At 32.1% G+C, this 17,180-nt stretch overlaps 1 protein-coding gene across 2 annotated transcripts; it reads right to left on the bottom strand.

Annotated features, from left to right (window-relative positions):
• Positions 1–1,026: 1,026 nt before the first annotated feature.
• Positions 1,027–9,124, bottom strand: LOC126886478 (uncharacterized). Of its 2 annotated transcripts, XM_050653433.1 has the most exons (3): positions 9,065–9,124; positions 8,793–8,931; positions 1,027–7,575 (listed from the first exon to the last, which is right to left on the bottom strand). In XM_050653433.1, the coding sequence occupies exon 3, from the start codon at positions 5,231–5,233 to the stop codon at positions 3,899–3,901; it is 1,335 nt and encodes a 444-aa protein (XP_050509390.1). In that variant the 5' UTR covers positions 5,234–7,575; positions 8,793–8,931; positions 9,065–9,124; the 3' UTR covers positions 1,027–3,898. The 2 variants fall into 2 exon arrangements, with proteins under 2 accessions (XP_050509390.1, XP_050509391.1); XM_050653434.1 differs by lacking the exons at positions 8,793–8,931; positions 9,065–9,124 and adding an exon at positions 8,658–8,724.
• Between the last annotated feature and the right edge of the window lie 8,056 nt (positions 9,125–17,180).

The raw sequence follows: 17,180 nt of genomic DNA, 5'->3' as shown, positions 1-17,180 counted from the left end.
GTTGACATTGACAGTAATTAATTATTTGATAATGATCATTGTTGATTAGCGTTCGAACAACCGGCCCTAAAAATTTTTCTCGTTCTCAATTGCTTTAATATCCGACATTGTTTTGTTTTTAAACGATTATAAAGTGTAAAAAATCATGTTTTGCCTATAAAACATTCCTTGTAGATTTTAGAGAAAAATGTTTCAAATAAATATTGTAGATCTTAATAGTTTCTAATTTGAAATACATAAACAATTGGAGATAATTGCAAAAAACCCTTATTTTTGCAGTAATTTATAAATGTTAATAACTTATAACTATTATTTATTATAACAACAATTTTTAACTTGTTATACAGCTTTGTTTAACAATTATTATACAGCTTTCAAATAAGAATATTTGTATTTCGAACGTTAATAGGTACAAATGTGGTGTTTTTTAAGTCTACAACAGTAAACATATGATGAAGTTTTATTTTATTATAAATAAATTTCCGTAAACATGGCCTACTTTGCCCAGTGGGTTCAACTTTGCCCACTGTAAGGGTTATAATATTTGTAAAAAAAATACTTGGCAACATAGCAAAGTACCACAGACGTTTACGCGCGCACTAAGAAACATAGAGAAATAACAACAAGGAGAGTGCTTGGTTGCATACATTTGATTGTCACACTAGACGCTAGCGACTCGATGAACTACTTACCGAACTACACGGCTAAAAGCGGGCGTGGCGGGATATTTAAAATTATTTTAGACTTCACTTAGCTATGAAGATCTATTTACAAAAACAAAATAACTGTATTTTTAAGTTTTCTTTAATGTTTTAGTGTAAAAACCTAATTTCTATGAAATAATTTGGAAATTGTAATATTATTTACACATTATCTTATTTATAATGTCATAAATAATATTAAAATTTTAAATTTTTTCATAGAAATTATATTTTTACACAAAAAATATTAAAAATACAGTTATGTTAGTTTTGTAAATAGGTCTTCGTAAAACATGGGAATAAACACTGGGAAAAAAACTACACATTTTATTTTTATTAATCTTCACAGCGACCTCTTTATTCATCTTATATTTTACAAAATGCAGATATTACTAGTTTGATTAGTAGCCTAAAAATATCTAAAGAAAAATATTTTTTTTCAGAACTTTCAGAAAAATAGAAAATAATATAAACACTGGGAAAAAAACTACATATATTTTATTTTTATTAATCCTCACGGGGACCCCCCACTTACCGCATGCATGTATGGAGTGCTGATAAAACAAAATAAGAAAATCTATGCAGTAAAATTGTTTTGAAATAATGATGTAAAACACAGATCAACACAAAATGCATGCATGTCCCCGCTCTTTATTCTTTAATTATCTTATCTTTTACAAAATGCAGATACATATTACAAATTTGACTAGTAGCCTAAAAAAATCTTAAGAAAAAAAATTATACAATACAAACAGAACTTTACTAAAGCTAAAATAAAAGCCTTTAAAATATCAACTAACTGTTGTAGTTCCCTCAGAACTTTTTAGAAAAATAGGATAAAATATATAAACACTGACAAAACAACTTCATACATTTTATTTTTATTAATCCTCACGGGGACCCCCACTTACCGCATGCATGTATGGAGTGCTGATAAAACAAAATAGGGAAATCTATGCAGTAAAATTGTTTTGAAATAATGATGTAAAACACAGATCAACACAAAATGCATGCATGTCCCCGCTCTTCTTTATTCTTTATTTATCTTATAGTTTACAAAATGCAGATACATATTTGATTAGTAGCCTAAAAATCTCTAAAGGAAAATATTATATAATACACTGAGAACTTTACTAAAGCTAAAATACAAACCTTTAAAATATCAACTTACAATAAATAAGTAAAATACTTTTAGGTGATAAACAAATCGAACAAACCTGCAATTTAAATAAATGTTTATAAGAGAAATCAAAATGTTTGCCATTAAAAATTGTTTAACTTTACACTATATAGTCCCCAGTACAAGGACCTAAAATTTCAGTGATACATATAAGTTTTAAACTTTGTGTTTGCATTCCTTGCGACATGTCCGACAAACTTTTCCTCTGTGAAATCTTTCAGAGTTGCTATGTTTTCGAACGCTTAGTTCTCAAAGATGTCACTTTTACGTTATTGTCTCTCAATACAAGTTTGGTTTATTTAAATACAATTATGGTCACAGAGGAAAAGTTTGTCGTACATGTAGCAAGGAATGCATACAAAGCTTGAAACTTATATTATAATATAATATATCAGTGATATATTATAGATATACTATACAGGGTGTCCCGAAAAGATTGGTCATAAATTATACCACAGATTTTGGGGCCAAAAATAGGTTGATTGAACCTCACTAACCTAAATACAATAGTGCACACAAAAAAAGTTATAGCCCTTTGAAGTTACAAAATGAGAATCGATTTTTTTTCATATATCGAAAACTCTTGAAGATTTTTTATTTAAAATAGACATGTGGCATTCTTGTGGCAGCAAAATCTTAAAAAAAAATTAAAGTGAAATTTGTGCAGCCCCTCAAAATTTTATGGGGGTTTTGTTCCCTTAAACCTCCCCAAACTTTTGTGTACGTTCCAATTTAATTATTATTGTGGCACCATTACTTAAACACAATGTTTTTAAAACTTTTTTGCGTCTTAGTAATTTTTCGGTAAGCCAGTGTTTATCGAGATATTTTGAATATTTTTGGAATCCACTACATATTTTGTATATGGTAAGTACGATTATAGAGACCTGTTAATAATCTGAAAATTTATTTATAATTTACATTTTTAGGTATATTTTGAAAAAGAAGCCACATCTCGATAAAAGGTGACTTATCAAAAAAGGACTAAGAGGCAAAAAGTTTTAAAAACAGTTTGTTTAACTAACGGTACAACAATAATAGTTTAATTGGAACGTACACAAACATTTGGGGGGTTTAAAGGAACAAAACCCCCATAAAATTTTTATGTAAATATATTAAAAAAGAAGCCGTATCTCGATAAAAACTGGCTTATCAAAAAAATGCTGGGAGGCAAAAAAGTTTTAGAAACGTTGTGTTTAACTAATAGCATAACAATAATGAATTAATTGGAACGTACAAAAAAGTTTAGGGGGGTTTAAGGGAACAAAACCCCCATAAAATTTTAATGGGGTGGACAAATTTTACTATAATTTTGTTTTAAGATATTCCTGCTATAAGAATGATACATGTCCATTTTCAATAAAAAATCTCTAATAGTTTTCGATATATTGGAAAAAATCGATTTTCATTTTGTAATTTCAAAGGGCTGTAACTTTTTTTAAGAGCACATTTGTACTAAGGTAAGTTAGGTTTAATCGAACTATTTTTGACCCCAGAATGTGTGGTATAATTTATGACCATTCTTTTCGGGACACCCTGTATTATAGATATATTATATCAGTGAGATTTTAGGTCCTTGTACTGGGGACTACTATACTATGTTAGTTATACAGTGATGAGTGTGCTGGAGTGTGCACAAAAGATGGAAAACACATTCAAGTTGTGGGATAAAAAGAAATGAAACTAGGAGGTGTGAGATTTAGCAATAAAAACTTATAAATTTACATTCTACTTATTGTTTCCCACCTTTAGATGTATCAGACGAGTTTGGCAATTGCCACAATGACAGTGACAGTTTTAGTTGACATGCTCCTCTGATATGTCTAAAGGTGGAAAACAATAAATGGAATGTAAGTTTATAGGTGTTTATCGCTACATCTCCCACCTTCATTAGTTTCATTTCTTTTTATCTCAAACTGAATATGTTTTCCCTCTTTTGCATTATTTTGCCGATGATTAGCTTGCTCATCACTATATAAATGTGAATACAATATAATAAAATTTACCATTAACTATTTCACTGATCATTATTGTTATCAGATTTAGCCCTACAGCTCAGATTCCGTCTAAGGGAGGGATTATTAATTTTCTTATTAGTATTAATTTTCTTTTTTCGTAAATCATTTTTTTGCAAATCTTGAGAACTTCTATAAACATCATCATAATATTTCTTAATTATTAAGGATACAGACACATCTAGACAATAATTAAACACATAATCCAAATGTTGGTTACAAGTAAACCACTCCAGAGTTACATACTTTTTTATCAGAATTTTAATTTTTTTGACCAAATGGTTTATATGTCCATTAATGACTAATACCGCAATTACAATATCGTACATTTTGGCTAAATCTACTAGAAAATTTTTTGTAACATAATTTAAACTTAATTTATTATCACTATATTCTTTAAACATTGTAAATGTATGGTGTGGTTCCAAACAGTCAGATATGATATTAGCTGCACACACCTCACATTCTTTAATCGATTTAAGATTTTTTATTATAAACCCAGCAACATATGCTAATGTGTTACCTTCATGACCTGTAACATCTGTATCAGGTAATGGTAGAGCTAGATTTTCTATTTCATTCACATCTAAAACATCTAAATCAATAAAATCATTTTTGGTTATTGAACTTTCCAAAAAGTCTTGCAAATTATCAAGAATAGAGCCATCATCTGTTTCACAATTTTTATTAGAAGAAGGAGTAATTAAGTTATTAAGAACAGATGTTTTAAATGATGAAATAAACTGGTAGCAACTTGGATTTACATTTTCTGCTCCTAGATGGCGTATAGAGGCAAATGAGTTTTCCAAAGGATCTTGATTTAGAGCACGGGTTCTTAAAAACTTAAATCCCAAATCTTTACAAATATTCCACAACTCTTTTGTGGCTGCAATGGTTGTTAACCACCCTGACTTAAATGGCATTACCTTCTTTTTGACTTTTTCATCAATAAACATCCAGCTATTAATTTTAGGAAGAAGGCGATTCCACAGCACGGCATGAGGAGATCTATTAGACATACACCTACGATAAGGCTTGCCACATTCAGGCTTTGTTGTTCTGCCATTAAAGCTATCGAAAAGCTGATCTACATCATGCACAAATTCAGCAGTTTCGATAGCTTGAGAGGGTATATTATTATTATTTGGATTACTAACCATCTCTTCCAAAGTGGAAGCAACTGTATGACTGAGGGTCCGTGCGGCTACACACACTTTCATTTTTAAGCAACTATGAGTTTTGAGATGTAAATAAACCTCCCTTATCCGTCTTAATGCTTGAAAACGTTTTCTTTTGTCTATATTAAAACACTGTCTTATATGATCAATTTTGGCCATTTTTGTCTGATCAAACTGAATATGGTACTTTAAAAGAGCATTACGAGTTGACTTTAATAAATGTGGTGGGTCGAAAATTGTCAATATCTTATGATTATTGATGAAAAAGTGAGGCCCTGGTTCGTTATTTTCCCTACAAAGTAAGTTAATAGCAGCACGGTTTGTAGCACCTTGGTCACACACAGTACACAGTATTTTCAAACCGGTTTCTATTTCTACCTGACTAATCACTTGTGAAATTAAAACCTTCAAATCATGTGATTTTACAGAATGTTGTGTAAAAAAAAAGCTATTGGTTGTTTCCAACTTTTGTGCAGACCATTGAGCATAAAAACTAGTGCATGATCAGCATACTCATTTTTACGACCCAATGGACCAAGATCTACATAACCAATGACTTTATCACTAAATTTATCGTAACTTAACTTCTGAGACAATGATATTTCATCAAAAACTAAGGAACAATATCTATCCAACGGTCCCATGGATTCTACTCTTTTACAAAGTTTCTTTAATAATTGAATTTCTATTCCAGCTGCAAAAGGAATGTTTTTTAATAGTTTCTGAAGGGTACTTTTAGCTGGCAATGGTATACTACGTCTCAAAAATCTGTAACATCTAGGACCCCTTTTGTACAAAGCCAAAGCATATACCTTATCACGTGTTGTCCAAGTAGGCCTTTTAACTTTAAGATTTGAAAAAGAACTTTTAAAAAATGATGCAATTGTAGGGTCCATATTTTCTTCTAATTCCCTAAACCTTTCACCTTTAGAAAACTCATATGCCAATTTTAATTTCTGTTTAGTTACTTTTAAACAGTTTTTCAATTTACAAATAGAATTTCTATGAGTACGATTTAAAAAATATAACTTTTTCTTTTTAGGAGACAAATCTCTTACTCTTGTTTCATTAATATCTTTCAAAATACGGGATCGCTTACATTTAGGTGTAATACTATACTCATTATCATGCTGACTGGAAATTGACCGTTTATTATTGACTGGGTTATTAATGGAGGATAATTTTGGAGGAACTATTTCTTTGTTACTAAAAATGTGTACATTTGAAACAGAGATTTCATCAGAAGAATGTGCAGGTATAGGCAAAAGTTGATCATGAACATTGGATATGTGAATTATTTTGGAGGGCACTGCATTATTTAAAAGTTTTGTTTTTAAGCTGCTTGTAAATTGTGTTTCCTCAAAATGATCTTCACATAAATAACACCTAGTTTCAGTAAATTCAATACCAATAATTTCAAACGAGTCATGACGTCTTTTTAAATCTTTATCTGGAAATCTAAAAAACTTTTTATTTGTATACTCTGGGTCTGTGACAGGATGAAAATACTTGTTATTACAATAGGACGCTAAACATCCGTGAACATATTTACCGGGTTGGGATTTAGAATTTGACATTGCAAAATGATAAAATAATATTACCTACATACAATATAACCACTATAAATTGTAACTAAACAGAACCTTTATTGATATTTTTAACCTACCTACTTACAAAACACTGACTTTTGTTACAATACTAGTTTTTTATTTGTATTTACACTATAAAATGATAAACTAATTTTACAGTTGAGTACATTGGCAGAAAGTGGTTATGACAATCTGTGTGAATGAGGTGAACTTTGTATGTAAATTAATGCCAAAATAAAATTAGTTGTGAAAAACAAACAATAAACAAACCAGAAATGTTGCAAATTGTACTTAAATCTGAAAACGTCCCCAAGCGTCTTTTTGTACCTCTATTTTTTCGATGTACTGAGTCTAAAATGTTCATAAAAATAACATGTGTGTTTACTTAATAACAGGCAGTAGCTGGTTTGTCGTTAGTGTCATGCGTGGAACACAATGGTGCTAAGTGACAAGTATGTGTTTTATCTCTCCAGGTATTAATGAGAACCATGGACTCAACTGTACCTACATACAATATAACTACCATACCTTTATTAACGTTTAACACCTTGGTTAGCGATCACTTAAACTAATAAGATGTAATTTTGTACCATTTTATCCTTATTTTGAAACCAATATGAGAAACTAAAAACTCTCGCTTTAGAGCATTTTAAATCATTTAATAACAATGGAAGCCAGCGTCTCACACGATATTACAGTCGATATTTTGTGTCAAATGCTGGCATCTCACACGGTAGCCAAGGTATTAACCTACCTACTTACATGTACCTACACTATACCTGTTATTCTATTCTATTAGTCTACTTGTCTCTTCTACTTGTCTACAAACATGGGAGGCCTATGTCCAGCAGTGGATCGAGAGGGGCTGATGATGATGATTAGTCTATATCACTTCTCTGTAATTCCAAGTTCCTGAAAATAAAACAGAAGGCAATTTTAATACAATGCATATAGAGAGTGGATATCGAGGTTAGGGAGTTGAACTAACTCAAAATGTAAAGTGATTTTCTTATTAAATTTATAAAAGTATTTCTAAGAATACACAAATAGCATTTTGCAACTAAGAAAAAAATAATATTTAATTACTGAAAAATACTGAATTAACATTACTTTTAGTAGAATGCAGTAATTAATCACATCATAGTTTTTGAGAAATTAACTCATAAAAGAAAGCAATTTTGATTTTGATGTGTGTAGACACCACATGAATGTAATTTAAAAATTTGGTTATATGTTAATTATTTACAATAATTATTAAAATTTATTGGCCACCATTTAAAGGGTACATTTTTGGACATATTTATTAATTTAAAAAGTCCACCGAACCCACTGCAGGAAACAGAGATTTTAGTTATCGAGGTCCATAAAACACAAAATATTTGTCATATACCTACCTACCAACAAAGTACTTTTTTTACCTTATGTCTCTGTGGATTAAAGTAAAAATATTTATTATGATATTGAATATTATATGACACACTAAATCTTAGAAGAGTACCTGCACTGGGGTTTGGAAATGAATACCAACAAAACGGAATATATGTGTGTTGGAGGTATACAGCAGGATCTATCCTTGGAAAATGAAATAACTACTAATCACTGTCAGGAATATAAATACTTGGGTCTTAAAATTACACAAGATGGAACAGACAAGAATAGCCAAGAAAAGTGCACACAAGGAGGGAAAGCTATGACATTATTATACACAATCCTATGGGACCAAAAGTATCTCCAAAGAAAATAAACATAACATCTATCACAGCATTGTAACATATAGCAGCGAATTTTGATCACTAAAAGAAAAATCCGAAAAGATGCTCAGGAAAAGTGAAATGGACTTCTGGAGAAGATCTGCTCGTATATCAAGAATACATAAAATCAGAAATACAAGAATATTGGAGATAATGGATGTAAGCATACAATAATTAACAATATAAAAACAAAGCAACTAAGATGTTTTAAGCCACTACAACGTACGGAAGACGACAGATTACCTAAGAAAAGCTGGATAGAAGAAATTCATAGGGAAATTGGAAACACATATAGAGAAAGAGGCTTGAAGGAAGATATTATGTGTTACGATAGAGAAAAAGGCGATTATATATATAAAAAATTGTATTTTCACCTACCGATATTCAATTTCAGCAATTCCAGCACTATCCAGTAATGAAAATAGAAAATATGTTTAGTAGTATTCAGTACAAACCGCCAAATTATCTATCTATGCCGGGCCGGGAAATTGCAAATTCTAACGCACAAAATGGCGTCCTAAAAACAAAAACACAAAGTCAATGTCAATTGTCAAAAATGTAAATTTTCTGCACGGTACAATCAAAATACTTTATTGTACCATGGGTAAATTTTAGTTTCAGAAACAGCAGCGCCCCTATGTGCTACTTACCTGCGCAGAAAGAGTGTTCCAGTTATTGCCTATCTTTTGACTTCTCTCTTGTTGTTATTTTCTCTATGCTAAGAAACATGCAGAAATCAAGACAGTGTGATCTAACCTGTGTGACTGAAGTGTAACGCTTGTAGTAAGGAAAGAAATTTGAACACGTGTTTGTAGGTTTTTAGAGTAAAAGCTAAGCACTGCTGGGTATACACCAGTGGGAATATTAACTAAATATTTGTATATACGTCTTATTTAGTATTGTTTTAACTGAATTTGTGATGAAACGTTTATCAGGGATTACCTACATGTTTCTTCTTTATAAAATAAAATCCAAGTGGGCAATGTTGTCCTGTCATTTGTCTTTAATTTTTTATTTTTTTATATAAAATGTTTTAGAGGCATTTAAAAGGAAACGGAAGTGTGCTTTTGAGTTTAACGTCACAAAGTATTAATTTTTAGGTAAAACAGCATGTCAGTATTTACTTAATTGTTTTTTTTTTTCGTTCAAGGGCCAATCAAAATGCCAAGAAAAAGCAGAAAAAAATTGGGAGCAAGGCAGTATGTAAACTACTCTGAAGCCATTCTTGAACGAACTGTGGAAGCAGTGAGAGGAGGTTTAAGTTCCCGCCAGACAGAAGCACGTTTTAAGGTGCCACGCCGAACCATTCTGAATAAAATTAAACGAAGGCATGTTTTCTCCATTGGCCATCCCCTTACACTCACTAAAATAGAAGAACGTCATTTAGTGGATGTTGTTATAGCAAGTGCAGAATATGGTGCTCCTTTAACAAGCCTAGATATTAGAATGCTTGTCAAACAATATTTAGATGCCAGAGGAACTCGAGTTGTTTATTTCTCTAACAACAATCTTCCTAGTTGTGACTGGGTCAAGGCTTTTTTGTCACGGCATAAGCACATTTTAACTCAAAGGCACTGTGTCATAGTGATCATGTGATCACTCAAAGACATAGTGATCATGTGTCTTTTGTTATGTCTTCTATGTCATCTAATTCTTTGTATTTCCATTCTTCCGGCATTTTTTCGTCCCACATGTCAAATAGATATAGCTATTATATTATAGCCCGATCAGAGAACACAAAACACGAAAACCTAAAAAAGAACAATAAAGGATAGAATGAAAATTTGCAGATACGTAGTTACAAGTAGATATCTATTATTATATAAGAGAAAGTTTACACTTCTATATCCCCTCTATTTTACAAAAATTGGAAAATACCTCCTTCTCGGGGTAAAAAAGATACATTCAAAATAAGTCCGGAATTGGATCAAAATAACTTATTCTAAGCAACTTTTGTTCTATATACTCCGGTCAACTTATACATCCGAGGTTACAAGAATTACCATCAAGCTGAAAATTGGCAAGATTGTTCAAAATACCATCATAAATGAAATCTAAAAAGTCCTCATAAATCCGACCCGAGCTAAAAAATTTATGCGGGGTCAAAGGTCACCAAATATAGTTTTTAGCGATTTTCAGCGAAACACTAAGTTCTATCATAAAATTAGTTCTAACAAAAAATGTAGATTCGATAATTATCTATAAAAAATGTCTTATTACTTTTTTTCCTAAGAGCCACCGTTTTTGAGATACAACGATTCAAAAAGTTATAATCGTCATAATATGCGTACACGTTTCCACACCACCTTTGAGGTAGTGCACTTTGCGCGTTTTTTAACGTGGTTTCCCCAGTAGGCCTATTTCACGGATCTGTTATGATTCTGTTTAATTTGAAGCTATTGAATAATTGATACTGTCAAGGGTTAAAAATGATAAAAGTTATAATAAGCGGTATAAATTAAAAAAAGGGAAGTTATTTATTCAACTGGTTCATAATTTTCTAATACTTCTGCTTCCTCTTCTCCTTGTTCTTCTTCTTCACCTTCTAGTTCTTCTTCCCCAATCTTCAATTGTTGCTGATTCAACATTGGAGCACGACCGGTTTGGACAATTAGTGCATGCTACCGAACAAAACAGTCCAATTTTTTTGCAACAAGATTTAGCGCTACATCCCTTTTTACAGTTACAAGCAATTGTGTTCAGGAGTTTTTCCGGCGCAGGTGGGAGTAAAGTTTGAATTGGTTCTAATGAACTGTCGACTAATTTCCATCCAGTCTTTTAAATCTAGACGATAACCAAGCCATACTTGAATTTGGTAATATATCCGAAAAATATGTTGATGAGCAGCTGCTGAGGTTGGAGGAAAACAAGATAATTGCACTTGTTTTTTATTTCGAGTATTTTTAAAGAAACCAGTAAGTATATCGAAACTTATCTAAGCACGTAGTTTTTTTGAGGCGCTCCATACATAGAGAGAAGAAAGCTAATTCCGTTGGAAATAACTTCTTGTGGAGTTGAATTAGTTTTTTTATTCAGCACATTCAAGTAATATAACATTCACTTCAGCACATTCGAGTAAGGTCGTGTTAAACCTATTAGGTTTAACACACCTATTAGGTTTAACACATATTTTCAGTCCGGAGTAGTACTCAAGACTAATTAATACCTCGAGGGTGTCATCTACCTGAAGGATTTCTCCACCCAGGAAGATAACGGTGTAATTTGCATAATAGCAAACAAACTAAATTTGCATAAAGTTTATTGTATATTGAAATGTTTATTAGTACTTAGCAATAAACATTTTGCCTAGAAAGTTGGCTTTCGTTATTATGTTCAAACCCTTCTAAGAAAAGAATAGGTAGGGTGATTAGATTAGCCGACGTACCGATAGAATGTTTTTATTCCGAGAAAACCCATCTTTACAAATTGAATAAGACACATAAGTAAAAAGAATTATTATAAGTTAATACTTTGTCATATCAATTTACTATTTTTGTTGGGAATAAGCCGTAAAATTGAAATAATAATTCTTATTATTTTCGCGTTACATTCACTTTGTAAAGATTTTTTTGTTGGCACTGTAATATAATACAGCTTATACATTGCATCCCTCGATAGACCGCAAGCTGTATAGTAAAAACATTATCATATTTATAATATCTTATATTATTATGTGTTTTATATTATTGTAGGTTTTCTTTAAAGACGATCGTAATTAAAGTCCGTTTGATGTTTAATAGTTTTAATTAATAAAATAGATAACTAAATTATTGTTACTATTAACTTATCGAAATGTAAAAGTGTAAAAGTGTAATTTGCGACCAAAATTCTACGTGTTCTTATTTTTACAAAAGAAATGTATTTATCGATAATTTACGTCTAATCAATATAATACCCGTCTTAGTATTATCCCTATGCGTCTTGTAATCAATAACACGTCTAATGTCGTTGAGATCTTAAAATCGACTAAATGTATTCGTTCCCACACAACCAAAATTCCCTTACTGCTAATCTTCCCCTTTTCATGGTTTAATTCGCTTTCGCGGGAACTAGCCTATTTGTAATAAAAATTGGGTCAAAGGGCTCTACTTTGTTATTTTTATGTCTTAAAAATAAACAGAAACTGCTCACTTCAACTACCCCTCGATTAGATACGCCCACCCATCTGTGCCTTAGAGCCTCGCCGACAACTGCTCGTTTCGTGTTTGTAAATACGAATAATTAAAGAAATATTATATACAGGGTATCTTAAAAATTAAGATAAAATATTTACAATCCTATATTCGGCCATCCTGTTCGAATTCGACCCGAATTCCGTTTAGTTACCTATCCGCGACTTCATGTACTCTGCACACGTTGAAGTGCTTTGAAGTCCACCATGGTATCCAGATTTCTTTACTTCGTAACTGTCATTTGGATTAACTTGTACTACCACGTACGGTCCTAAATATTTCTTCTGCAGTTTGAGTCCTTCACCAAACTGTGTTCTCTTGATTGCCACTAAGTTCTCCTTTTTATACATTCTCGGCCTTTTTCTTCGTATATCATATCTGTGTCTATTTTCCTCTTGAATTTTGACTAACTGACGTCGACTCTCGTTTCTCAGCATCTCTCTATCTTCATCAAATTGTTTAATGATCTCCTGTTCTATGATCTCCTTCATCCTCAGATCTTCTTTGTTCTTCATCTTCGTTCCGAACAGTACTTCAAACGGGGTCGACTTTATGCTTCTTTGTTCGCAATAGTCTTCGAATTCCTTCGCCGTAAATGCGGTACCTCTGTCAGATATTATACGGAGCGGATTTCCGAAATCCTTTTGATGTCTCCTCACGCATTCTATAACTTCTTTTTTGCTTCCAAGTATACATTTAACGCAATTCCCTATACAGTGCTCGAATTCTTCTCTACGATTTGGAATGCCTGGAATCAAATCTGGTGTTTTTGTTACAGCAAAATGTTCTACCTCGTGTAAGTTTCTAATTATTTCTGTTTGCATTCTTTTCGGAATGACTAACACTTCCTTGCCGTCTTCGTATTTAAACAGAATATTGTTTTTTATAAACAAGTCCTCGTATGCTTCCGTCGTCTTTGTCTTGTCAGGTTCGTTACTTTTGACTACTTCCTCTATATCCGTCTTTATTTTTTTATCTTCGGTATGGTTCAGCTGAAAATCATTATTGGCTGTTGTCTCGCTAATTACTGTAATCCTCCTTATAAAAGTATCTACTCTTTTTTTAGATAAAATTATTCCGTCTTCTGTTATTGTAACTTCTGCTTGTCTCAGTATATTGTTTCCGAGAATAATTTCAACGTCTAGTGCTTCTTTTGGAATAACATGAAATAAAATATTAAAATCCTCTCCTTGAATTTCTACCATTTTATTAAATGAATCTAAAGTTTTAACTCTCATACCTCCCAATCCACCTAAATCTAATATGTTTTGTGAAAGAACCACGTCATCAAAATATTTTTCAAAAATATCCTCTCGTATGGAACTAATGTCACTTCCTGTATCCAATAATGCACGTAGTGATGTTTTTCCAACCTTCAATGTTACCGAGTTTTTATAGCACAATTCAATAACATTTACATGTCCAGAAGTTGATGGTTCTTCTTCTTTCTCATTGCATCGAAAAGACCTGTGTCCAAACTGATTGCATCTAAAACATTTTACTCCCTTGGCTTTGTCAGGACAATCCATCGATCTGTGTCCCTCAATTCCACAATTGAAACATTTTTCTTCCTTTTTATTCCTGCTTTGAGGCGCTCTTCTTTCATCTCGTCTTACTTCCTCGTTCGTCCACGTCTTTTTATGCGTCTCGGTTTTAACTGATTTTTGCGTCGTCTGTTTTTTAATCAATTCGTACAGTTTAATCTTCTCTTTAAAGTCATTGAAATTTTTGGCACCATAAAGTATTACTTTATTAGCAGGGTCGTCCATAATTCCCTCAATTATATACTGCATTATGACTTCATTTTCGATATTTCCTCTGCTACCGACTTCTCTCATTCTTAGTACATACTCCTGTACGCTTTCACCTTGTTTCTTCTTTCTATTCATCAGCATTCTGTGAATTTCAGCACTACCTATTTTGTTCTCAAACTCTGCTGTCAGTCTCTTCTTCAGGAGCTTCCAGCTATTAACTCCTTTCTCTGACTGTATATACAGTTTAGCTATTCCTTTTAGACAGCGTTTAGCAAAAATTAGCATTTGCAAATCATTCCATCCCATCAGATTGGAAATTTCTTCAAACTCAGTGATCCATTTTCCTATAGGATAATCGTCTTTTCCGTCGAAATTTCTTATACTATCCTCTACGTCTCTAAAAGTTAAGGCAAATGAATCATTCAATCTACCTCTCGTCATTTTGTTTGATTTTGATCTATTCCTCGTAAATAAATCCGTCGTCCTTTCATCATCCATATCGTCATCATTATTATCGTCGTCGGTAACGTCTTTACCTTCTTCCTCGTGATAAGCGTCTTTATCACTATTTGCGTCGTTATCTTCATTATAGCGATCGTCTTCGGTAACGTCTTTACCGTTTTCCTTGTGATAAACGTCTTTATCACCGTCATCATCGCTAGCGTCTTCGTCTTCATCGTCATTCTCGTCTTCAATATTGAAGTCGTTCAAAAATGAACAAATACGTTCAATCACGTCGTCTTCTGAACCAGTGTAGTTCAGATCTAAAACACTGCAAACTGCTACTAAGTCCGGCATACTTAGTTTATTTTTCACGTCTTCTATTTTTGTGGAATATTCCTCGGATTCTTTATCCCACGAAAATTTTGTGAAATTCCGCAAGTTCCTCCTTGTTTGTCGCGGCAACCCTTTATCCCCGTACGCGACCATATGCAACGCCTTAACAGCACTTAATGCCGAATTTTTAAGGTTTAAACTAATTTTTGGAAAATCGTTAAGAGTTTGATTAGACTGCATTTTAAAAGGTATATACTTAATTAGAATAAAAAATAAAAAAAACAAAAATAAAAAGATATCTTTTAACTAAAAAGTTAGATTATTTTTTTCCGTGTGCAAATTGTACTTGTGAACTGTAGAAATGTAGTCGCTTTTACTTCAAAATGATCAATATTTACTACAAATACTAACAAAGCTATGATTTATTACAATAAATTAACAAAAAAAAAAAACAATGAAAAAACAATGAAAAAACAAAAAAAAAGTTAATCGTTAAATGATTTATGATAGTACTTTCGCAACATTCACTGTTTATCGTCAAAGTTCCAGTTCACAGCTCCTCGAAAAAAATAATCTTTGGTCAGATTTCTAATTTCCAGACACAAGACCAGAGTGTCTTGACTATTTTTAAAATATTGGAACAAACACACCTGATTTCTCCTTGGTAATACTGCTTGCTATGATTGCGTCTCGTCGTCGTCGTCTTCACTGCCCAAACAGCCGTCGTATTTGCCTAACAGCGTCGTCTACACTGTATTAGCCTGCTACTCCACCAACACAACCATTCACCAACAGTTCACAAAGTCCGGAAGTCACCAATAGTTTAAAAAAGTCCGAAAATCACCAACAGTTTCCACGTTTCCCGAACAGTCATAAACAGTTTCCAAAAATTACGTCTCGTCACTTGAGCCGATTTTTTAATTACACTTCACTTTACGGTATTTCGCGAACTTTACGACGAAATCGTCTTTCTTAGATCCCGGTTGAGCCCCCAAAATGTAGGTTTTCTTTAAAGACGATCGTAATTAAAGTAATTGATGTTTAATAGTTTTAATTAATAAAATAGATAACTAAATTATTGTTACTATTAAGTTATCGAAATGTAAAAGTGTAAAAGTGTACTTTGCGACCAAAATTCTACGTGTTCTTATTTTTACAAAAGAAATGTATTTATCGATAATTTGCGTCTAATCAATATAATACCCGTCTTAGTATTATCCCTATGCGTCTTGTAATCAATAACACGTCTAATGTCGTTGAGATCTTAAAATCGACTAAATGTATTCGTTCCCACACAACCAAAATTCCCTTACTGCTAATCTTCCCCTTTTCATGGTTTAATTCGCTTTCGCGGGAACTAGCCTATTAGTAATAAAAATTGGGTCAAAGGGCTCTACTTTGTTATTTTTATGTCTTAAAAATAAACAGAAACTGCTCACTTCAACTACCCCTCGATTAGATACGCCCACCCATCTGTGCCTTAGAGCCTCGCCGACAACCGCTCGTTTCGTGTTTGTAAATACGAATAATTAAAGAAATATTATATACAGGGTATCTTAAAAATTAAGATAAAATATTTACAATCCTACATTATTATGTGTATTATTATAATAACTTAAAGTTAAGTTGACCGATATAATATTATGTTTACTTGTATTACTGCTTGATGTATATACGTGGTGTACTAATACAGATTATGACGATTAGAACTCTTTCAACTCTTTGAATATTATGATATTTTTTTTATAGGTAATTATCTAATCTACACTTTTTGATAGAACTAATTTTATGATAAAACTTACCGTTTCGCTGAAAATCGCTAAAAACCATATTTGGTGACCTTTGACCCCGCGTAAATTTCTTAGCTCGGGTCGGATTTATGAGGACTTCTTAGATTTCATTTATGATGGTATTTTGAACAATTCTGCCCATTTTCAGCTTGATGGTAATTATTGTAACCTCACTGCTATTTTTGAGTCTAACTAGACCGATCTATATACAGTTTTTCACTAAATCAATGCTTTTTGATTTATTTGCGAGTGAATATGTTCATTTTTAACAAA

The sequence above is a fragment of the Diabrotica virgifera genome, chromosome 6, assembly GCF_917563875.1.
Source record: "Diabrotica virgifera virgifera chromosome 6, PGI_DIABVI_V3a".
Classification (NCBI taxonomy): domain Eukaryota; kingdom Metazoa; phylum Arthropoda; class Insecta; order Coleoptera; family Chrysomelidae; genus Diabrotica; species Diabrotica virgifera.
The sequence above is the reverse complement of the archived record's forward strand: the minus strand, read 5'-3'. Positions and strand labels throughout refer to the sequence as shown.

Excerpts from the sequence above, each read along its gene's own strand:
- LOC126886478 (XM_050653433.1), bottom strand. The coding sequence starts at position 5,233 with ATGGCCAAAATTGATCATATAAGACAGTGTTTTAATATAGACAAAAGA.